Below are 23,377 nucleotides of genomic sequence, written 5' to 3'. Positions count from 1 at the left end.
GAAGCGGGTGACTCATACAGTTCGTCTGACCCCTCTGTCTGTCTCAGTTATTCACAGGGCTCTGGCAATCTGCAGCCTGTCAGCCTTTACAATCGTCGAGGGCCTATTGCAGAGACTGGGGAACCAAGAGCCTCTCCCTGACCCCATAGCTTTTATAGTGTGTGTGTGTATTTGGCCACAAACTTAGATCCTCAATTGGGTTGTTAGTAAAACCACAAAATCCAGTTAATTCCTGTTTCTGCCCACCCATCTCAATGCTCTGTAATGTTGTCCTATAAGGGTGTGGCTCAGTATTGGTCTCTATGGGAAAGCCTGTGGCAATGGAACAGGGATTAATTGTTAAACCAAAGTGGTTTCTTTCATCCCCCTATTTGACTTGCTGGCCCACAGTCTTCCAGTGAGGTCTTGTTGTTTCACCCATCTGCCAAAACAAACACCAATCCCGGACATACTTTGTGTATGCAGCTCCATGTACAGCTGCATACGCTGCCCATGGCACAGAGCAAACAACCATGCAAGCCCACACACATACAGAGAGGCTAACAGAGAGAGTGACTGGCAGATATACAGACAGACAGACAAACAGACCAGGATGTGAAATAGCTAGCTAGTTAGCGGTGGTGCGCGCTAAATAGCGTTTCAATCGGTGACGTCACTTGCTCTGAGACCTTGAAGTAGTGGTTCCCCTTGCTCTGCAAGGGCCGCGGCTTTTGTGGAATGATGGGTAACGATGCTTCGTGGGTAACTGTTGTTGATGTGTGCAGAGGGTCCCGAGTTCGCTCCCGGGTATGGGCGAGGGGACGGTCTAAAGTTATACTGTTACACCAGCACACACATATATACTCATGCTGAAGAAAAGGGTCATGGTGGTCAATTTCTGACCTGGGTACGAAGTATTTAGTCCACCAAGACAACAGTTAGAGGGAACCTCATCTCAAAATATCATGGAAGCCTAGCGCGTCACCCATTTACTACAGTAGCTTCTCTCAAGTCATCGTTGTTCGGCAGTCGGGAAACGTGAGGCCACTTTTGACACACTGGAACACATTATCAAACGACAAATGAAATACTATAGAAATAACAATGCCACAGACACCAAACCCATTGAAACTTTAGATTGTAGACCATTACCTCAGCGTAGTCATTATGTATTGAGGGCACCATGTAACAACCACAAGCATATCCTCAGGTCATTACAGGTCTCTAGTGCAAAAGGCATATTTCGATGAAAATAACCTGTATGAATAAAAGGTTAAATGGAAAAACAATATGGGGGTGTAGGGAGATCCCCAATGGGCTGGACGATTCTCTTCTCATCACTCATCTTGAAAAAAAACATATACTTAAAAACTTGGGAATCAATCAATCCATCATTAACACAAGGGAATAATCTAATAATTTATTATTGAAATATTGAGAACAAAACAAATTGGTACAATTTAAGGCCAAGTGGCAAACAATAATGCTGGCACTAGGGATGAAGGTGTGAGCATGCGGGTCTGGCAGAGGAGATGTAGTCGTTGGGTGTGTGTGTTTGTATTTGGTGTGGGAAAAAAGAATAACAAGAAAAACCCAACGCCGGCATCAAGTGGTGTGCACATACTTTGTTTTTGCACTCTCGTAGTCTACTGGGTGTGTCCACTGTGTGTGTGTCACTGAGATGGGCGTGGCCCAAGAGCCCAGCTAAAGGATGGGCAGCCAGAACAGTACGTAATGGATGATGAGATTAGGTTAAGTGGGCTGGAAGGAATGATGTGCTGCATCAGCCGCCAAAGGCTGCTTAGGAAAGGTACGTTACCAGGCAGTGGAGGCTGCTGAGGGGAGGACGGCTCATAAAAATGTCTGGAACAGAGCGAATGGAATGGCATCAAAAATAATGTCCAGAACGGAGAAAATGGAATCAAAAACATGGAAGCCATGTGTTTGTTACCATTCCAGTAATTTCGCTCCAGACATTACCACAAGCCCATTCTCCCCAATTAATCTAAACTGCACCTTCTAAATTTACAGTATCTATTACAGTGAAAGAATGCCATGCTATTTTTTGAGGAGTGCACAATTTTGAACATGAAAAGTTATTCATAAATAAATTAGGCACATTTGGGCAGTCTTGATTCAACAGCTTGAACAGAAATACAATGGTTCATTTGATCAGTCTAAAACTTTACACATACACTGCTGCCATCTCGTGGCCAAAATATCAATTGCACCATGGCTGGAATAAAACATTATGGTCTTTATCTTGCATTTCAAAGATGGTACAAAAAAAATATTAAATTACGGTTGTTTTTTTCTTTGTATCATCTTTTACCAGATCTATTGTGTTATATTCTCCTACATTCCATTCACATTTCCACAAACATCAAAGTGTTTCCTTTCAAATGGTAACAAGAATATGCATATCCTTGCTTCAGGGCCTGAGGCAGTTAGATTTGGGTATGTCATTTTAGGCGAAAATTGAAAAAAGGGAGCAGATCCTTAAGAGATTTTTAAGGTGCCACCAACTTCCTATGTTACCAGGATATGGGCACAAGTGTTCGATTTAAGGAGATCTACCATCGCCATTTTGATATGTGGACTGTGACGAATGTGCATATTGAATGTTACATGAATTGTGTAAATGTATCTACGGTATTTGTTGTACAATAATACGTTTTGTCTTCGGTTGTATTCGATCCCTATTGTCTCGCTCTACCTAATAAACACATCTTGGATGTAAGGTGGTCTATTCTCCTCCTTTAGGATGTTATTGTCTGAGTCTTTGGGGTGCAAAAGCCCTTATTCCCCCTTCTGGTAACTTCAGGTAATTACATCCTGAGGTAAACTCATGATTTTTCTTCACAAACTTTATACTGTAAGCTTGACTATGGGCTTGAGTTTCATGCAAACAATATAGAACTCAAACATCAACAAAGCAGATCATTTTACCAGCTTTGTTTGATCAAAATCAAGTGGTGAAGAACCCAAAGTATGGCTGCGTCCTGATTCTTCACCCTTTAAAAAATATTTGCACTTGCACACTTCCGGTCATGGATTTAACAAGTTGAAATTCTCTCTAGCCAACGATTAAACCAATCCATTGCTTTTAAATTCATCGATGTGTGCAAATGCAGACTTCGGGAGAAGGGTGGAGAATCGGGATGCAGCCCAAAGCAATTGCCACCTCCTCCTTCTCCGAAGTATTTCCAGCCACGTGAACAAACAGGCATTTAATCATCAGTGGTTTGGCATCATACCGAGTGTGGCACAGAGATCCAACATACTCAAAACAATGTTCAAGTAAGATGAACATAAGAAAAAAAAAAGATTACACAATGAACTGTATAAATGTCTACAGACTGCTCGGACAGGACCTCTTAAGTGTCTATTACTACAATGTACAAACGCAAGGCCAAAAACAAATCCTGTTGGTGTACTGCTTAGTTAAGAACATACATTTAATTTAAATGTACTATATGACCATTCAAATAAGAGCTACATGACTCGTCACTAACCGACAGACAGGCTATGGCCCAGTATCATTTCAGCCCCTAGCCACTTCTCGTAGCCTCTCGCCCTTTGGTGTTCTCAGATCCTAAAGAACAGATATGGTGAAAGCTCTGCTTTTAGCCTTTTTGGGAGTTTATATTCCCGTATAACTTTGCCTACACATTGGTTCTATGGAATCTATCAACGCCAAAAGGTTCACTTTTAGAAGAAGTAGCTGGGACCAAAATGGAAGCAGGCCTATAACCTATTATAAAAAAAAACATTTTTTTTCTCCTCCTTCAAAGGTGATTGGAGTACAAAGCTCAATGCATGACCACTTTCTGGAGCCTGAACCTGAAGACCACGCTCCCCTTAGGCGTTTCTCTCTAGATACATAACAATCCAACATTTAAAAAAAACATTAATAATTTAAACTTTCACAAGGTTCATTTTAAACTAGACATCATTATGAGACTTAAAACAGATTGGGAACGAAACATACGTAAGAGCATTCTTCTGGGTCAACACCACTAGCATTACTGCAATGCTCGCAAATACCCCATCCCTCTGGCCTCGCTTAACTGTCCGGCCTGCTCGTTATACTCTCCCCGTTACTCGCAGGCAGTCTTTGTTCTTTAGACCAGTCGGATACAATTTGCAGTTCTCCATCCATATTGTCCATGACTGGAGCACAGGCCTTTAAAAATTCACACACAAAAAAATAGATGAACTCTCCATTTTCCAATCGTGTAGTTTCCTCATTTAAGGAAGTGACATTCAGGTCAGGCAAAATTGGACAGTCATATTTCCATTGCGACCGGAATGTTGTGCCATGGTGGGTCTTTGTGAGACTCGGGAGTAGACTTGACTACTTCACTACGGATCCCTTTTTCAAATGAACTCTGACGAAGCAGTGTTCAGCACGCAGCGACAAAAAGCATAATTTGTGCATCGTGAACAGGACATGTACAGTGTAGAACTTGACACGTACAAAATCAACAACGGCACTGACGTTTACCCTGTGTGCTGTGTCATCGGATTAACACCTACTGAAACCACTGGTACTGTAGGTGTGCTTGAGATGATGCACTGCATCTCTTTCTGTGTCCAACTTAAAACTATAGAACAATTCTATGGATATTGTACCTGGAGACCAGAACCAGCACCTGGGTGCGAGTACTGATTTTTTTTAATTGATCGGTCTTAAAAACGCTGAAATACTATGGCTGCGTTTAGACAGGCAGCTCAATTCTGATCTTATTTTTACCAATCAAATCAACTCTGAAAAAGATCTGATGTGAAAGGTCAAAAGGCCAATTAGTGGAGGGGAAAAAAAATCAGAATTGGGCTGCCTGTCTAAACACAGCCTATTTGGCAGGAGATTTGTACAGCAAAGAGCAAAGATTAAGGTCATTGAGTGAGCCATTGGGTCCAGGCGCAGTGCAGGGTTTAAGTTCAATTGACTTGTACGGAGTTCAGTGGTGGTGACCACAAAGAGCTGTGGCCAAGCCAGCCTTGCTCTCAGCAGTTCTTGATGGGCTTGCGCCTCATGACAGGGCAATGACGTTCTTGCATGAGTCATGTGAACTGGACTTTAGTGCTCTCTCCTTAGGGACAGTGGAAGTGCTACTCCAGAGCAGTCTCTGGCCTAGGATGAAGTACGCATGTCATTGTCATCAACCTTCATATATAACCAGAACTTCTGACATTAAAAAAAAAACATGCTTTGTCCAGTTCTTGTCCCTTGTGCAGCTTACTGAACACCTAAAAATGTATGTAAAACAATTAAAAAGCAGCTAAATGTGCTAACAAGACATTGCACTATGGCCCTCAGCAAGTATGGATTGTGCGTAATTCCCAATTTTGGCAAAACACTGTTCTCTTTCTGTGTGGGGAATGCGGTGTTGAGCTGTATGTTACTGTACAACATCCCTATAACATTCACACAACGCAGGTGGTCTCGTCAATGAATCCACTCAAAAAAGACAAGGCTTTCAGCTCATAGTCCTGGCTCATGCCTGACCCAGATTCGATGGTAAAGACAATGAAAATCTGGATGCAGTGCAGCGCTCCGGGCCAGCAGAGAGCGCTGTAGGTCCAGACACCACAACCCAGTCAGTTCACCAAAAGGACATCCTCGTATGTTGTCGTTCTGAGGGAAGAAACAAGCACTTAACACGATAGCGCATACACATGTAGAAAAACATAAACGTCTCTCAACCGTGATAGAAAGGATAACAGTGACTGCATCTGTTATTGTCTGGTCATTGAAGTGGCATCTACTGCTGATCATTCTACAGGGGAACATCCATCCCCATCAAGGCTAGTTGGAGCCATCACCATCAACTTACACCCGTCTGTCTGACTCCTTCAGATCGGCAAAAAATGAAGAGGTTAGGAGCTAGAGGGTGGATTCTGAACCTGGCCTTGACTTCTACCTTCAGTCTTGACCTGTGCCCTCTGACCCACCTGTCACAGCAGCAGAAGAAGGAGCAGGGCGAGGTCTCGAGGCCCCGGTACATGCCCGAGCTGGGCGTGTCAGTGCACTCTGCGATGAAGGCGTGCAGGTCCGTAATGTGGTAGGGCTCCTGGGTTTGGTGCTGGAGGGACAGGAGAGGACACATGCATCCATGTTTAGGGTTACCAACTTTCTGCATCTCAAATGGCACCCTATTCCCTATGTAGTGCACTACCACTGACCAAGGCACTGTCTAGGGAATAGGTAGCCATTTGGGACACAACCACCATGTGTACCGTGATCGGTTGGCTTTCACTAGGTGTTGTCATTTGGAATTGGCTTCTGTTTGTACCGCTATGAGCAGTGAACATGAACGTTCTTCATGAGGAAGGCAACTCTAAATATGAATCGACATCCCACAAAATGTATTGTGTAAATCCAGCTATACGCCTCAACTCCAAATGACAGTAAAAGACAAGCAGCAAATAAGAAATTATTCAATGCTTATCTTTTACATTCATTTGGATTAGAGTCTGTTTAAAGGGACACTACGGGATTTTGGCAATGAAGTCCTTCATCTACTTCCCTAGAGTCAGATGAACTTGTGGATACCATTTTTATGTCTCTGCATGCAGTTTGAAGGAAGTTGCTAACTAGAGTTAGCGCAATTGCCAAATAGCGTTAGAGCAATGACTGGAAGTCCAGGGTAACTGCAAGCATGCTCGTAGATACTATTGTCTTCCAGTCATATTGAGAAATTACCTCTAACTTCCTTCATAGATAAAGGGCTATAATGACTATTGGCTGTACCTTGATCTCTAAAAATGCACATCGCTGAAGAACATTTTCAAATTAAATCTCACTGTGGATGATGAGTTTTACTGTATTATTTACACAGATCTGTGCTCTTTTGCCTGACGAAAATGGCGCCCTTTGTCGTTACCTTGATGGTCTCGTAGGCACCGGTGATGAGGGCGATGAAGAGCGACAGTACCATGTAGATGAAGAGGGAGATGAAGGTGTACAGGTAGACCTGGCTGAACACCCACACCAGTGTGCTGCTCTCCTGCATCTCAGAGAAAGTCACAAACATGTCGTCGCCGTTGATCAGCGAGAACAGGCACTCCGACACCATGGAGAGAGAGCGGAACTGACGGAGGGCGAGAGAGAGGGAAACAGTTCAATTACATTTCATAGCAATACAGCTTAATTAATTGAATACGATAGGGAGAGAAACTTAAATTACACAAACAACCATGTGACTTAACATGACCATCTCACTTATATTGGTTCAACATTTTTCAGGATTCAGTACACAATTATTTTTGGTACAAAATAAATCCCTTATGGCCATCTTACTGGCAAGGGCCAGTAAATATTGAATTATAATAATAGACAAACACATGTTAATAACACAGTACCTCATTATTGTGCAAAATCCCAAAATGCACCATTGTGCGTCATCACTGAACCATATGGGGTGTCCCCCTCCAGATTCACTTTCCTTTTCAATCTATTTGCCGACCCGCTCTGTTATTGGCCTTCTCCTGTTAGCATGTCTGCCTGTGCTTCAAAATGGTGGCTGTCTGTACCTTGACGTGATAGGGCCCGAGCACGATCCAGCCACAGAAGCAGTAGCCCAGGTAGATGACAGCCACACAGCTGCAGAACCGGATCACGTTGGGGAACGCAGCTCGCAAGGTCACGATCAGGATCTGAGAGGGAGAGAGCCAGGAGAGTGGGTGAAACACTGTCATCGTTAGTGTGTCTGTGAGTCTGTGTGTGTAGGCAACTTACATTGTACTTCTGGAAGAAGCTGAGGTAGCGAATGACTCCGACCCACACCAACAAGGTGGAGGTCCCCAACAGGATGCCACACTCATCATACGATGACAAATTCTGTATGGAGAGATATTCAACTCATAAATGCCTCATGAGCATAGCACAACAACCTTTATCATAACCCAAACTGAGATACAATTTTGAGTGGTGATTTCAAATAATTCTTTAGCATTTTCCTCTGGGAAAAATAAAAGGTATTCTATTCTACTCTGAGCAGTAGAGGAAAAAGTCCCCTGGAGGGGGACTGACCTTGGATTCGATGCCAATCTTGATGATGCTGCCGATGACTGTGAGGACGTCACTGATGATGAGCAGGATGTACCAGCCGTTGATGAATTCCATCCTTTCGTCCCAGCTTACTTTCCGGCCCAGGTTGGTCTTGAAGAACTCGACAAACTCCTGTTACACAGAGACAGAGACAGAGAGAGAGAGAGACAGAGGAGTTGGGTGGCCCTACTGGGAAGACGAGTTATCACACCTTTTCAGATTTTGTGTTGCAGAACATTACTCGAAGAACGGAATCACTTCACAGAATGCCAATCACCTCACCATCAAAAAAATATATTTTCTCTCCTTCTCCCACCCCACTCCCCAACCCTATAACAAGCAAACAAATGTATCTACAGTTTGTTCTCAGATAATATATGCCATTTAGCAAACGCTTTTATCCAAAGTGACTTACAGTCATGTATGCATACATTTTACGTTATGAGTGGTCCCAGGGATAGAACCCTGGCGTTGCAAGAGCCACGGTCTACCAACTGAGTTATAGAGAACCACCAGATTGGATGTTCCTCCTTTTCACCACATTCTCTCTTCCTACCCTCTACCTCCCAGTGACTTACGGCCTGTAGTATGATGCCGCGGAGTATGGAGCGGCCACACAGCACCAGGGACAGTATACAAACGATCACCACCACCACGTCAAACGTTACCCGCGTGTAGTTCTCCGCTGAGAGGGAGGGAAGGAAAGAGAGGAGTTAGTGGTTTCATCAAGTAGAAGCAGAGGGGCGAATACTTACTTCCACTGAAGTAAATCTTTCATGTTGACATCAATAATGTCTTATGAGGTCAAATGAAGATGGCGAATGGGGAGATTGCTTAGTGTCTACATAGTGTTTGTTTGTGGTTAGAAGTTGGACCGGTTCATTTCTGTCTGGTCATTCTGTGTGTAGTTTTGTATTGACCCATGCATATATGTATACATATAAATATTATATATATATACACACATATAAATAATATATATATATTATTTTTTAGCCGACTCTCTTATCAGATCTCTCTCAAAAAAAATGGTTTACTACCTCGAGATTCTCCTGGGTCGTAATAATTAGGGCACACCGTCTAAAAATATTTAGCAACGGAAGTAGTTCAGGTAGTCCCTACGTTTCAGTCTGTTTGGTGCTTAATTAATATTACCCTGGTGAAATAAATGTCTAATAAAAACGAAACGTCTATCTCACCGTGGCCTGACACACTGGGGTCTTTACACTCCTTTATAAAAGCCTGGTTTTCCAGACTGATCCTCACTTTCCCACTGTGAGCCTTGTTGTCCAGGACTATCTGGAGAATCAGATGGAAAGAGCAACAGATCAGACATTCCTACAGGTAACTAGCACTTGCTGTAAACATTGGCAATAAAATTAAACATAAAAACAAAGTGGTGGACTCTTCAAGGGATAATAAACTCAGCAAAAGAAGAAACGTCCCTTTTCAGGACCCGGTCTTTCTAAGATAATTAGTAAAAATTCAAATAACTTCACAGATCTTCATTGTAAAGGGTTTAAACACTGCTCAATGACCCATAAACAATTAATGAACATGCACCTGTGGAACGGTCTTTAACACACTAACAGCTTACAGAAGGTAGGCAATTAAGGTGACAGTTATGAAAACTTAGGACACTAAAGAGGCCTTTCTACGGTCTCTGAAAAACACCAAAAGAAAGATGCCCATTGTCCCTGTTCATCTGCGTGAACGTGCCTTAGGCATGCTGCAAGGAGGCATGAGGACTGCAGATATGGCCAGGGCAATAAATTGCAATGTCGGTACTTTGAGACGCCTAAGACAGCGCTACAGAGAGACAGGACGGCCAGCAGATCGTCCTCGCAGTGGCAGGCCACGTGTAACAACACCTGCACAGGATCGGTACATCTGAACATCACACCAGCGGGACAGGTACAGGATGGCAACAACAACTGCCTGAGTTACACCGGGAATGCACAATTCCTCCATCAGTGCTCAGACTGTCCGCAATAGGCTGAGAGAGGCTGGACTGAGGGCTTGTAGGCCTGTTGTAAGGCAGGTCCTCACCAGACATCACCGGCAACAACGTCGTCTATGGGCACAAACCCACCGTCGCTGGACCAGACAGGACTGGCAAAAAGTGCTCATCACTGACGAGTCACGGTTTTGTCTCACCAGGGGTGATGATCGGATTCGCATTTATCCACGAAGGAATGAGCGTTAGACCGAGGGCTGTATTCTGGAGCGGGATCGATTTGGAGGTGGAGGATCCGTCATGGTCTGGGGCGGTGTGTCACAGCATCATCGGACTGAGCTTGTTGTCATTGCAGGCAATCTCAACGCTGTGCGTTACAGGGAAGACATCCTTCTCCCTCATGTGGTACCCTTCCTGCAGGCTCATCCTGACATGACCCTCCAGCATGACAATGCCCTCAGCTATACTGCTCGTTCTGTGCGTGATTTCCTGCAAGACAGGAATGTCAGTGTTCTGCATTGGCCAGCGAAGAGTCCGGATCTCAATCCCATTGAGCACGTCTGGGACCTGTTGGATCGGAGGGTGAGGGCTAGGGCCATTCCCCCCAGAAATGTCCGGGAACTTGCAGGTGCCTTGGTGGAAGAGAGGGGTAACATCTCACAGCAAGAACTGGCAAATCTGGTGCAGTCCATGAAAAGGAGATGCACTGCAGTACTTTATGCAGGTGGTGGCCACACCAGATACTGACTTTTGATTTTGACCCCCCCTTTGTTCAGGGACACATTATTCAATCTATGTTAGTCACATGTCTGTGGAACTTGTTAAGTTTATGTCTCAGTTGTTGAATCTTATGTTCATACAACTATTTACACATGTTAAGTTTGCTGAAAATAAACGCAGTTGACAGTGAAAGGACGTTCCTTTTTTTTAATAGTTTATAACAAAACGGGTCATAGCTATAATATACAGGCAATGAAAAGGTTTCCACAGCAACTACTACACACTAAACAGGTTACAATGAGCCACAGACTGGGTAGGACCATTTGCAGGAAGTGGTGGGGGAGGGAAGGGGGGTGGGACTCACCGTTATGAAGAAGGTGTAACAGTCAGGTATCTCGTTGTTGATGATGGTCTGAATGTTGATGGCCTTTAGTTGGAACTGTATCGTCACGTTTATGAGTCTAGACAACAAAGAGTGAAAAGAAAAAAAACAAGAGGGACATCAGGGTTGTGTCAAAGTGAAAGCAAAGAAAAGTTTTCAAACATTTTGCAACACGAAACAAAAATGTATGTTTCTTATTGGACAAGTCCAGGTAGACCCTCCCTTTTTTTTGTTAGTTTTCCATCTAATGAACATAACTCAGGGCTATAGGTAGTGTGTGAACAGTTTGAATGTGTGTGAGAGCGATAAAAATTAACAGTTAGATGGGACATCCATCTTTGTAGTATCTATCTTAGTGGTAGACCTACAGAAAACATGAGCCCGAAGTCATTTGAAAAGATATGTGAAAAATGAAGCCTTACTTGTGGAACTTGAGGGTAAAGTTCTTGTAGTCACTGCCGAAAGGCGCTCGAGGGACTGACAGAGGGTTAACCCCCACACAATCTAGTAACAGGACAGAGAGAGAAGTTAGTCATTTCAGTGGCTGTTAATGTTTTTCCTTATAGAAATAGAATTACACTGAAATAGAATTACCATTACACTGAAATAAATGTATGTTCTAGTAATTATATATCTATGGTTATTCTGTTTTGGTGATCATGTCAAGAGTCAAAAGGTGGGCCATTTCAATACCAGTTGATTTCTGTTGTTCAATGCGTTTTCCCTTTAGTCAGTAGTATTGCCCCAAGTATCAGCTCATATAAGGAAGTGGAGCTTCCTACTACTTTCACATGATTGGGGAACAATACAGTATTTACACACATTTAGTCAATAAAAAAAAAATATACAGTTACGATTAATCGTTCCTGAAAAGATGACGTGGTACTGGAAATAAGCAGCTTAGCATCTCTTTGGCTAGGAAATGACATAACTTAACTTATAAAGCAATAAAAGCAATGGTCAATCATCAAACGTGGCCCTGGAAAGCCACAAGGTGTGCAGGCTTTTGTTCAAATCCGGCACAAAACTCATCCTCTCAACCAGTCAACTAATCATCAAAAGCATAAGCCGAATCAGGCGTTTTAATGCTGGAACAGAACTAGATTTAACCTGAGCCCCAAATGGCACCACATTCCCACTCCATAGGGTGCCATTTGGGAAGCACAAACACTGTGTAGCTCTAGTACCAGGGTTGGTGACCACTGGCATAATGCAATAAAGTAGATCGATGTACCTGTGATAACATGAGGGTCAATGTTGAAGGTATCATTGGCGGGATCGATGCTGCCCTTCTTGTAGTACTGCTGGCAGAGAGAGAGGGCACTCCCGTTCACCCCATAGACGTACGCATAGCGTCCCACCGTGGTCTCGGGTAGCATCAAATACTGTGAGGGAGGAGGAAGAGTACGAGGATGGAGAAGCAGGCCCTGCTCTAATAAAAAAAAATTAAATTCATCCCTCCTTTCTCCCTAATTTGAGGTAATCAGTGTTCTGTATGAGGATTCGTGGACGATCAGTGAACGTTTCCACACAACATCTTCCGCCAATCAAACTCGCTCAGATCTGTGAGTACTTCAAAATTATGCAGGGAAGGAAAGGATACATTCTAAATATTCAAACAGGGCCTAAGAGTTGGAGGCTTTTAGTTGAAAGTAGAGGATGAAAATATGAAGGGGACGAGATGTGGTCCTTCTTTGCGCTGCATGGACATGTTTACATATCAGTCTGTATGCCGGGTCGTGTACATTCGGCACCAAAAGGAGAGATTTGCTGAAACCCCCATTAACATTTTCGTTTTAAAAACATTTTCTATTGCATGCCCTAACGAACATGACCCAGGTGTCGTTAGTGACTGTTACCTGGTCTACGGCGTAGAAGATGTGTTCGTAGACATCGCTCTGTGTGTACACGGCCAACGTGTCGTCGGAGCCCTCGTCATAGTCCTTCAAGAAGATGTGCTTAAAGGACATGGTGTTCTCCTCCTTGAACGTCACCACCATCTGGTTGCTGAGGCCAAACAACACCAGCTGAGGGAGGGAGGGAGGGAAGTAGGGATTCAGGTGTTTTATTGAAGGAAAGCGACTGTTCGCAACTATAACATAACCCTTTTTGCTCGTAGGGAAATTATAGAAGTTATTGTTGTAAAGATTGTCGGTCCCTATTTAAAAACGTCAGATGCACAGACTGTCCACCAATAGGAACGGTGCATATGAAACAAGGTGTCAGTTGTTATGTACTTCAGGATTGTTGGTCCTGCCATAAAATCCAAGCTTTGTCATGAGGGAGTTTAAAATGTACTGTTTATACACTCAAAGTGAATATGAAACTAAATGTGTGTAATTACCTGCACCGTGACAATGATAATCTTGAGGAGCTGCAGGCCCAGTTTGAAGGGCTTGCGGCCCTTGGCGTGGAACTTGTCACAGGGACTCATGAAGAAGTACTTGAGCTTCCTGCGCAGGGCCTCCTCTTCCTGCTCTGCCCCCAGCCAGCCCCCCGCCGTTGCTGTGGGCAACCGGGGGTTGCCATGGCTGTGTCTGTGGTGAACATGCTTGTCGCTGCTGTCGCTGGAGCCGTAGCCATGAGGAGATACAGAGGAAACCAACCTCTCCTTCTCTGGAGAGACAGATGGAGAGCGAGGGAAGAAAAAAACATGTTAGCAGCGAGAGAAGGATAGTGAAAGTGACTAATATGGCCTATCAAAGAAACAGCAATGTAATCTGCAATAGCGCACCGCTAACGACACTCCATATTAGTGCCATTTCCTCTGTGAGCACCGACACGGTTTACCCAGTGTATGTGGCTTTGAACCGTTGACACTGTTTCTTACCGATGAATAGGCTACGTGTCGTAATGTTACCCTTCAGTGAGTGACAGCTCTTGTACTAGTTTGGGCAGCTTTCATTCACTACATTTCCTAATCTCCCTCGCCTCATGTAGTCATCCTTCATCACGTCTCGATCTAGTAAAACCCTGGGAGGTGATACAGGCTGGCTTATTAAAACAACACCCAGATCAGACAGACAGCCTCCCTGGAGGAAGAGAAGCGGGTGACTGGTGTGCTGTAGCTGACGGCTCCGCCCCTCAAGGCTGACAGAAACACACCACTGGAGATGGAAGACACAGAAAGACTCCAGGGATGGTCGGGCTACTGCTACGCTACCACACCCGTCTGACTTGGTAGTCATTTGTCAAAGGAGCAGAGCTGAGGTGCGATGCTACACATTTCGATTGGCGTCGTCGATAACGTAAATCATAAAAGGTGTAGTAAAAACCTATATCACTGTGCATTCAGTGGAGACAGCTGGTGAAAGCTTAATTCAACCTCAGAGTTGACCAAAAAAAACATGTGACAATAACAGACTTGGAAGGGAAATGTGGACCACATAGTTAGTGGGTAAAAGAGCTAGTTCAGCAGTAATAGAGAAAAATGAAGTTGAACTTGGAAATGAACTGCTGTCAACTCTTGGGTCATCTCACATCTGGTAAACAGGATGTGAGTTTACCAGAACTCTGACCCAGACCTGAAGACACAAAATCTGGTATGACGGACATAGAAGAGATTATCACTGATGTGTGTGTGTGTGTGTGGCAAGGGTGATATCTCAATGTTTACCTATAGTAAGTCATCCACAATAATCACCTGCATATCTAACAATCTTTAGTTCGGCCAAGTGAATGAGAGAAGCCTATCTAGCGGGGGTGACCCGCCTACATTATATCAACAACTTGCACACACAGAACCTTGCAAGGTCACAAAAACTCAGACATGACAGCAGTTGCGTGACTCTCCCTGTCAAAAACAATTCAGACCTGCGCTGAAAGAATTTCACTTTGTAACATTTCGTGCCAGCAATAGGAGCCCAAGCCAAGAAATTGACAGATCTTGATGGGGGCATTCGTCAAAACAAAATTGCAGATGATGAGGGCTTGTTGCTGAGCCGCACTAAGAGATAGAGTCAATCAAACTGAATAAATCCGCTGAAAAATCCTGCTGTTCCGGTTCAGGGCAGTCAATGGTGTGTTAGAGAAGGCTTAATAGACAATCCTGCACCTTGTCCGTCAGTCATAGTCAGCACTGTGACCATCAGTCTGCCAGCATCTCTATCGCTACAACGGATCAGCAGCTATCAGTCTGCACTGGGCAACCTCAATGGAACCAGTAAACAAGCAAAGCTGCTCCTCGTCTCTGTCAAATCTTAACTCTCTTGGACTCTATTTCCTGTTTCTATTTCCTCCTGTGGCAAGAGGACATGGTTATGAGGTGGACTTTTTGTTGTTGTTATTTTCAACTTTAATCTGTTTTAGTCTCAAAATGCGCATCAGCCAATTAAAATTGTTTATTTACTTGCACGTTATAGAACGCTACATTGTAGCTGGTCCAGTCAGATAACCTGGCACATGTTAGCACTATGCTAGCCTCACCAGCTGACAGTGATTATTTCCTGTAACAAATTCTGCATCATCCTATAAAAGATCTTGGACTTTATATCCAACAACCAATAACATTTGTTGAAAAATATATCAACCCTGGACACCAGAGGGATATTTTAAACCTATAAATTGAAGGTTTACTTTTGTTCTGCTGGTGTGTAACAATGTTATGTTCCAATATTGCATTGATGCATCTTTGACTAGGCTACTAGTACGAACAGACAACATGTTCACGGTTTCCAGTTTTGCTTAACTAGGCAAGGCAGTTAAGAACAAGTTTCGAGTTATAATGACGGCCTAGGAAAGGTGGGTTAACTGCTTTGTTCAGGGACAGAACGACAAGAGTTTTACCTTGTCCGCTTGGGGATTCGATCTAGCAACCTTTCGGTTACTGGACTAACGCTCTAACCACTAGGCTACCTGCTGCCGTGTGCCATCCACGCAGCCTCCGTATTGGATTAGTCGACTCAGACGTGTCTCTTGTGCCATAATTTGATTTGAAATATTTGCCACTGCTCGACCCCCCCCCCCAAAAAAATCATGGTCGACCAAACAATCACCCAGTCGACCAATGCTTAAGACATTGTCCTGACGGAAGGTGAACTTTCACCCGTCTGAGGTCCTGAGCGCTCTGGAGCAGGTTCTCTCTGTATTTTCCTCTGTTAATCTTCCCTCGATCCTGACTAGTCTCCCAGTCCCTGCCACTGAAAAACATCCCCACAGCATGATGCTGCCACCACCATGCTTCACCGTAGGGACAGTGCCAGGTTTCCTCCAGACGTGACAGTTGGCATTTAGGCCAAATAATTCAATCTTGGTTTCATCAGACCAGAGAATCTTGTTTCTCATGGTCTGAGGTACATTTTGGCAAACTCCAAGCGGCTGTCATGTGCTGTTTACTGAGGAGTGGCTTCCGTGTGGCCACTCTACCACAAAGGCCTGATTGGTGGAGTGCTGCAGAGATGGTTGTCCTTCTGGAAGCTTCTCCCATCTCTACAGAGGAACTCTAGAGCTCTGTCAGAGTGACCATCTGGTTCTTGATCACCTCCCTGACCAAGGCCCTTCTCCCTCGATTGCTCAGTTTGGCCAGGCGGCCAGCTGTAGGAAGAGTCTTGGTGGTTCCAAACTTCTTCCATTTAAGAATGATGGAGGCCACTGTATTCTTGGGGACCTTCAATGCTGCAGAAATGTTTTGGTTCCCTTCCCCAGATCTGTGCCTCGATACAATCCTGTCTCGGAGCTCTATTGACAATTCATTCAAACTCATGGCTTGGTTTTTTCCTGATATGCACTGTCAACTGTGGAACCTTATATAGACAGGTGTGTACCTTTCCAAATCATGTCCGATCAATTATAATTACCACAGGTGGACGCCGACTGTTTTTGCTTTGTTGTTATGGGGCATTGTGTTTCGATTGATGGGGGAAAAAATAATTTAATCCATTTTAGCATAAGGCTGTAACGTAACAAAATGTGGAAAAATTCAAGAGGTCTGAACACTTTCAGAATGCACTGTACGCTATTAAAGTCGGTATGTTAGGCCAATGTAGAATACTAATGAAACATTAAGTGATCTTGAGAGACTTTGTTTTAGCTTTTAACAAAAAATGTTTGTTTTTTAAATAAGCACCATTCTGAGAATTGGTGAAGTATGGCTCTGGTGCACTCCAGCAGATCTACCCCCCTGTATAGCAGTAGCCTATAAGTCAGTCTGCGAGAGGGACTCCAAGAACTCCTCATTAAACATATTTATAATCTTAATTTCTAAGGTTTTAGCTGAACCTTTCACAACATAAAATCTTAAAATAAATAGCTGTAATTCACAAGGAATTGTCAAAGGAAAAATGTATATCACAACTAGGATTTGAACATCACAAACCGCAAAAATGACCAGAATCCTGGCTCGCAACAATGAGCTATTTGTCTAATTTAACTTTTGTAGCAGATGGTGCCGTGTGACTTCTGTTAAAGGACACCCATGTAAAAGTGTTCGGTCACGTCAGAGAGGAAGAGGCGAAGCGGGAGGGTTTACTCCGCGCAAAATCTGTACACATAAGCAGATCATTAATATTTAAGCAAGTTGAGGAGTTTTTGTATGGGGGGGGGGGGGGGGGGGATAAGAATGTTGAATTTAGTCAAGCCATTTTATTATTGCTATTTAGATACATGAGGCTTATTTGATCTAATAGAAGCTTCATAATGCATACAGGTTTACTGATAGAAGTGTGATGCACATGACATCCTGGCAACTTTGAGAAAAAAAAACACTTTATATCGGTGTTGTTAAGGTTGCACATTTTGGGGAATATTCAGGGGTGGAAACTTTGTGGTAATTAATGGGAATATAAGCAAATTAATTTTAATACCATTTAAATGTAGATGTTTTTTGCATCGTATATATTTACCATATCATATGGCGACAGAAACATAAACCTTTTACCTTATCACAAGTAAATCTTTCCAATAGAAAAATTGAACTTTAATTAAATGAGTTGACTCTTCACATGGGATGATTCAACTGAACAACAAAATAAAGGGAATATTGAATGATCCCCGATGATCCATTGCATCTCCCAAAAACATTTTCAACATACATCTGTAAAATGATAGTCTAGAAACTAAAGCTTAGGTTGTCTTCCATGTCTTCACCCTGGACCTCCTCAAATGTCCACCTCTTGAACATCAGACAGAGGCCTCATCTTCACTGTCACTTTCCAACCTTGTTGAGGATGGCTCGTTGTCAGGCTCAAAAAGTCTCAAATTTGCACAGATGGCCACCAATTTTTCAAACCTTGTATTGGTCAGCCTGTTGCGTGCTTTGGTGTGCGTGTTCCCAAACAAGGACCAGTTGCGCTCTGAGGCGGCTGATGTTGGTGGGATTTGGAGGATGGAGGCAAGAGGGGAAAGAGCCTCAGATCCACAAAGTCCCTTCCACCAGGTGGCTGACGAGATATGTTGGCACGACTTGCATATTGCATCTACACCCCAAAGCCCTTGCTTGGAAGAGTACTTCCTTCTCCAGACTGCCAAGAACCTTGCCCTCATCCAGGCCAAGGTGGTGAGACACGGTAGTGATGACACCATAGGCCGTGTTGATCTCTGCACCAGACAGGATGCTCTTGCCAGCATACTTGGAGTCCAACTTGTACGCTGCGGCATGTATTGGCTTCAGGCAGATGTCTTCACACTTTTTGATGTATTTCAGAACTGCAGTTTCCTCTGCTTGGAGCAACAGTGAAGTGGGCAGGGCAGTAGGGATTTCTTCTCTTACATCTGCAAGCAGAGTCTGAACATCAGACAGGATGGCATTGTCTCCCTCAATCCGTGCAATGGCTACTGCTATAGGTTTCAGGCTGCTTACCACTCTCTCCCAAAATACATCATCCAGGAGGATCCTCTTGATGGGGCTGTCCATATCGGCAGACTGTGTTATGGACATTTCTTGGAGACTCCTTCCCCTCCAAGACCGTCAAACATGATGACAACACCACCCCAATGGGTGTTGTTGGGCAGCTTCAATGTGGTACTCTTATTCTTCTCACTTTGCTTGGTGAGATAGATTGCTGTTATAACTTGATAACCCTTCACATACCTAACAATTTCCTTGGCTCTCTTGTAGAGTGTATCCATTGTTTTCAGTGCCACGATGTCCTTGAGGAGCAGATTCAATGCATGAGCAGGACAGCCAATGGGTGTGATGTGAGGATAGGACTTCTCCACTTTAGACCAAGCAGGCTTCATGTTTGCAGCATTGTCTGTCACCAGTGCTACCTTCTGTGGTCGAAGGTCATTGATGACTGCCTTCAGCTTATCTGCAATGTAGAGACCGGTGTGTCTTTTTGTCCCTTGTGTGCTCTTGTAGAACACTGGTTGAGGGGTTGAGATTATGTAGTTAATTATTCCTTGCCCATGATAATTCTACCACCCATCAGAGATGATTTCAATACAGTCTGCCGTCTCTAGGATTTGCTTGACCTTCACTGGAGCTCTGTTCAACTCTGCATCCAAAAAATGAGTCAGTAAAGAATGTGTGGTTCGAGGGGTGTATGCTGGTCGAAGCACATTCAGAAATCTATTCCAATACACATTGCCTGTGAGCGTCAGAGGTGAACCAGTTGCATACACAGCTCGAACAAGACATTCTATCAGCATTTCTCTGACTACGTTCCTCCATTGAGTCAAAAAAACATCTGATTCCAGGATGGCCATGAGCTGTTGCTTTCGATAAGGTGTCTGATTCATCATTTTCACCTCGAATAGAAGTAGAGGGACTTTTTTCACAGGTTGCTTGTTGTGAGCACTGAGGGAACTTTATGCACTTAGCCAGATGATTCTGCATCTTTGTTGCATTCTTCACATATGATTTGGCACAGTATTTGCAAATGTACACAGCTTTCCTTCTACATTAGCTGCAGTGAAATGTCTCCACACATTAAATAGTGCCTGTGGCATTTTCCTGTAATAAAAACAACAAATACAATTCCATGTACAGATAAATAGATTAAATAACTAATTTGTAAGATAAATGTTGTAAAATGAAACATGTATGGAAACAGGTGAATTAACACTCCTCGGTTAGCAGGCAGCAAGTTAAAACCCACATGGTAGCAAAAACTAACTAGCAGAAATTGTTAACAAGTTAGGTGATTTAAAACACACTTTGCTGTAGGCTGCCATTTACTAGTTAACAAAAAAATCATGTATGTCATATAAAATGTATTCACCCCACCTAGTATTGGAATCAAAACATACCAGAAACGATGTCTTCCTAGGCTCAGACAGTGCAGTAGTGTGGGCTCAATAGCATCTCATCAGTGTGCAAGATCTGAGAATCAGTTGTACATGTGATGAAAGAGTGCACTGCACATGTGATGGAAGAATGCACAGTGCATGCAGAGGGTTGAAATTCCATTGAATTTGGGAAAATTTAATCAAAATATGCCACAAGACCTATAATTGCCTTGTGTATCCCACAAAAAAAGGTTCACTGTTATAAGCTAACTCTTTTGATGAATATAAGCAAAATATCCCAAATTCCAGGCTTTCCATGGGAAAATCCCAACCCTTTGCAACCCACAAATTAAGTACTGTAAATGAGTTGAAAGTATACTACTGCATGAGAAAAAAAATCTATTGACTGCTTACAAGACCATTTCTAAAACCCTGAACCACACACAGTGAAGTGCAGAAGTGAAAGCCTATGTCCACAGTCATATGGCCACCATAGACTATGACACATGTGAGAGGAAGTTAAGTAACTGGGTGGTGGGAGGTTATCACAGAGTATGGTAGATGGAGAACCTGGGTCAGTCTGGTTTAAAATGTAGCAGACATGCTATGGTGGTAGGAGGGAGCAAGAGTAGTCCGTCTTTGGAGTCCTGGAGGGGGCTCATGAAACAGTTTCTTTCAGCTTCCAACGCTCTAGAATTTTAATGGAATCCCTGGGACGTCCAACTAATAATTTAAAATGCTTGTGGTGGGGGCTAGTGTTTAGGGTAGAGATGTCCCAGGGATCCCGGATAGCGCTAACCCTGGAATTTAGGAATAATTGCTTGAATCAAGACTCATGAGTATTGAAGTACAGCATTGACTGCAATGGCGGGATAAAATAGAACAATTTCAAGGCTACAATTTTCCTTGCTGAAAGTGGCCATCAGGTATAATTTCCTACCTCAAACTTGACAACCATTATTAGCTAATTCTGTCAGCAGCAGGTCAACATAAAGCGAACTCTTTGCCTATTTCATCCAGAATGTCTGTAGGGGAGAGTGGTGTAAGTTGGCCACCCCTTGTTTCTAGGAAACCATGCACAAAATGTATGATTTGACCAAATATTTAGGAAGAAGTCATGATTTCATTGAGTCTGTGGAGGAAGAAACCACATGGAAAGTGGTAAGCAAGTTAAGTCCCAACAAACTGTTTTTCACCATCTCAAATGAATTTATTGTGCTAGAGGTTTCATGATGCTTGCATATAAACCAAAGCAGATAATTTAAAGATTGTTCTATACATCACTTGGGGTCTCTATAAGCGTCAACATGAGGCCCTAAACCTATCCTGAAAGTACATCCTTGTCGTTCTGTTTGCCTTGGGGTAAAGTTGAGCCAGTGGCTATGGGGTAAGTCGAGCCAATGGCAAGTTAAGCAAATTGAAGTGTTTTCTTCCTAGATGTTATGCAATACATTATTGCTGGGATATGAGGTAACACCAGGGCTTGGCTTATATTAAAAGTGTTTAAAATATACAGTGTTTGTTAGGTGATAATACTGTGTTAAAAGATGAGTAAAATGATTAAAAGTCAAAGCGATTGTGATTGTTTTGAATTGTGTTTGGGAAATATGGACATGGTTTTAAAGAGGTAATGATAATATGTAGGCGGCTCAACTTACCCTGTGAATGGATAGCATAACGCTACTAGTTTCTATTGGAAATAGGGCATCATTCAGGATTCAGGAATAGCATACACACAACGACTCATATTGCACACATTAAAGCTGTATGACTTGCCCAGAAACAGCGATCACATGATTAAAAACAAAACATATTGTGGATAACTGACTAAATATGGTGGATGGTTTTGTACACATTTAAGCAATAACGCTTCTTCCAGTCAGTGTTTGGAAACATTGTAACAAAACATTGTTAATGCTGCTGCGTCAACCTCATACAATGTTACCGTGTTCCACAATGTTACTTATGCATTTATTCACGATTAATCACCATTCATTTTGTACCTAGAATGAGATGTTTTATGGAGATGATCGGCATGACAGCCCTCTGTAGGGCTACGTTACACAAGTAGAATATACCCATGGCCCTCCTTTCAGTGAAAGACATGCAACAATATAACAAACCATTTAAAAACACAAAGTTACAAAGTAACATGTCAGAAAATTATTGAAAATAACTTGTAAACAACTCAACATACCTGAACCAGCGCCGCCGTGGTTGCAATTCCCGCTTGCTGTAGCCATGTAAACGTTTTAAAACTATAAATAAATATGCGACATAAAAATCTGAACAGTTTCAGAATAAGCGATGGCAAATAAAAGCTGTCATAAAACGCGAGTATATTGTTGGCGTGGAGTTAACTGTCCGAGAAGATAGCCATGAGGACGACGTTTTTCTGTGCGTTCTGCATTTACTGTAGAGGTTCAGCATCGGGACAAGACATAACTCGCTTCCTCAGGCGACATCACGTGACTCATGTGTCACGTGACTGCACAAGGTGGCCCTTGTTCACATCTTTTTCAATTCAAACGGCTGTATTGGCATGGGGAACGTGTTCACAGTGCAAAAGCAAGCGAAATAAACTTTTTTTTTTTAAATGAACAGTTATACATTACACTCACCAAAGTTCAAACAGAATAAATACATTCAAATGTCGTGTTATGTCTGTATACAGTGTCGTAACCATGTGCAAATAGTTCCAAGGTCAAAAGGGAAAATATATGTTCTTCACCGGTTGCCCTTTTTGTTGTGGCAACAGGTCACAAATCTTGCTGTGGTATTTCACCCAATAGATACGGGAGTTTATCAAAATCAATTTTTTTGTGGGTCTGTGTAGTCTGGGGGAAATATGTGTCTCTAATATGGTCATACATTTGGCAGGAGGTTAGGAAGGGCAGTGTGAACATAGCCTGTCTCCTCTTTAGAGCCAAGTCTGCCTACAGCAGCCTTTCTCAATAGCAAGGCTATGTTCACTGAGTCTTTACATAGTCAAAGCTCTCCTTAAGTTTGGGTCAGTCACAGTGGTCAGGTATTCTGCCACTGTGTAGTCGCTGTTTCGGGCCAAATAGCTTTCTAGTTTGCGCCGTTTTTTGTTCATTCTTTCCAATGTGTCAAGTTA

The 23,377-nt window shown here is 43.1% G+C and overlaps 1 protein-coding gene across 1 annotated transcript; it reads right to left on the bottom strand.

Moving 5' to 3' along the window:
- Nucleotides 1–1,385: 1,385 nt before the first annotated feature.
- LOC135522612 (mucolipin-1-like) lies at nucleotides 1,386–22,721 on the bottom strand. Its single transcript, XM_064949046.1, has 14 exons — nucleotides 22,457–22,721; nucleotides 13,439–13,710; nucleotides 12,954–13,121; nucleotides 12,329–12,479; nucleotides 11,517–11,598; nucleotides 11,077–11,173; nucleotides 9,235–9,334; nucleotides 8,614–8,720; nucleotides 8,018–8,167; nucleotides 7,724–7,825; nucleotides 7,519–7,641; nucleotides 6,870–7,076; nucleotides 5,938–6,068; nucleotides 1,386–5,620 (listed from the first exon to the last, which is right to left on the bottom strand). The coding sequence occupies exons 1-14, from the start codon at nucleotides 22,500–22,502 to the stop codon at nucleotides 5,584–5,586; spliced, it is 1,773 nt and encodes a 590-aa protein (XP_064805118.1). The 5' UTR covers nucleotides 22,503–22,721; the 3' UTR covers nucleotides 1,386–5,583.
- Nucleotides 22,722–23,377: the final 656 nt, after the last annotated feature.

Source organism: Oncorhynchus masou, chromosome 4 (genome assembly GCF_036934945.1).
Source record: "Oncorhynchus masou masou isolate Uvic2021 chromosome 4, UVic_Omas_1.1, whole genome shotgun sequence".
In the NCBI taxonomy this organism is placed as follows: domain Eukaryota; kingdom Metazoa; phylum Chordata; class Actinopteri; order Salmoniformes; family Salmonidae; genus Oncorhynchus; species Oncorhynchus masou.
Note: the sequence above shows the minus strand (reverse complement) of the source record. Positions and strands in the feature narration are given on the sequence as shown.

What these genes read in the sequence shown, in the direction of transcription:
- LOC135522612 (XM_064949046.1), bottom strand. Translation starts at nt 22,502, where the DNA reads ATGGCTACAGCAAGCGGGAATTGCAACCACGGCGGCGCTGGTTCAG. An exon ending in CCACGGCGGCGCTGGTTCAG is followed by an intron (nt 13,711 to 22,456) that starts GTATGTTGAGTT and finishes CTGTCTCTCCAG; the next exon opens with AGAAGGAGAGGTTGGTTTCC. An exon ending in TGACCCTCATGTTATCACAG is followed by an intron (nt 11,599 to 12,328) that starts GTACATCGATCT and finishes TCCTGTTACTAG; the next exon opens with ATTGTGTGGGGGTTAACCCT.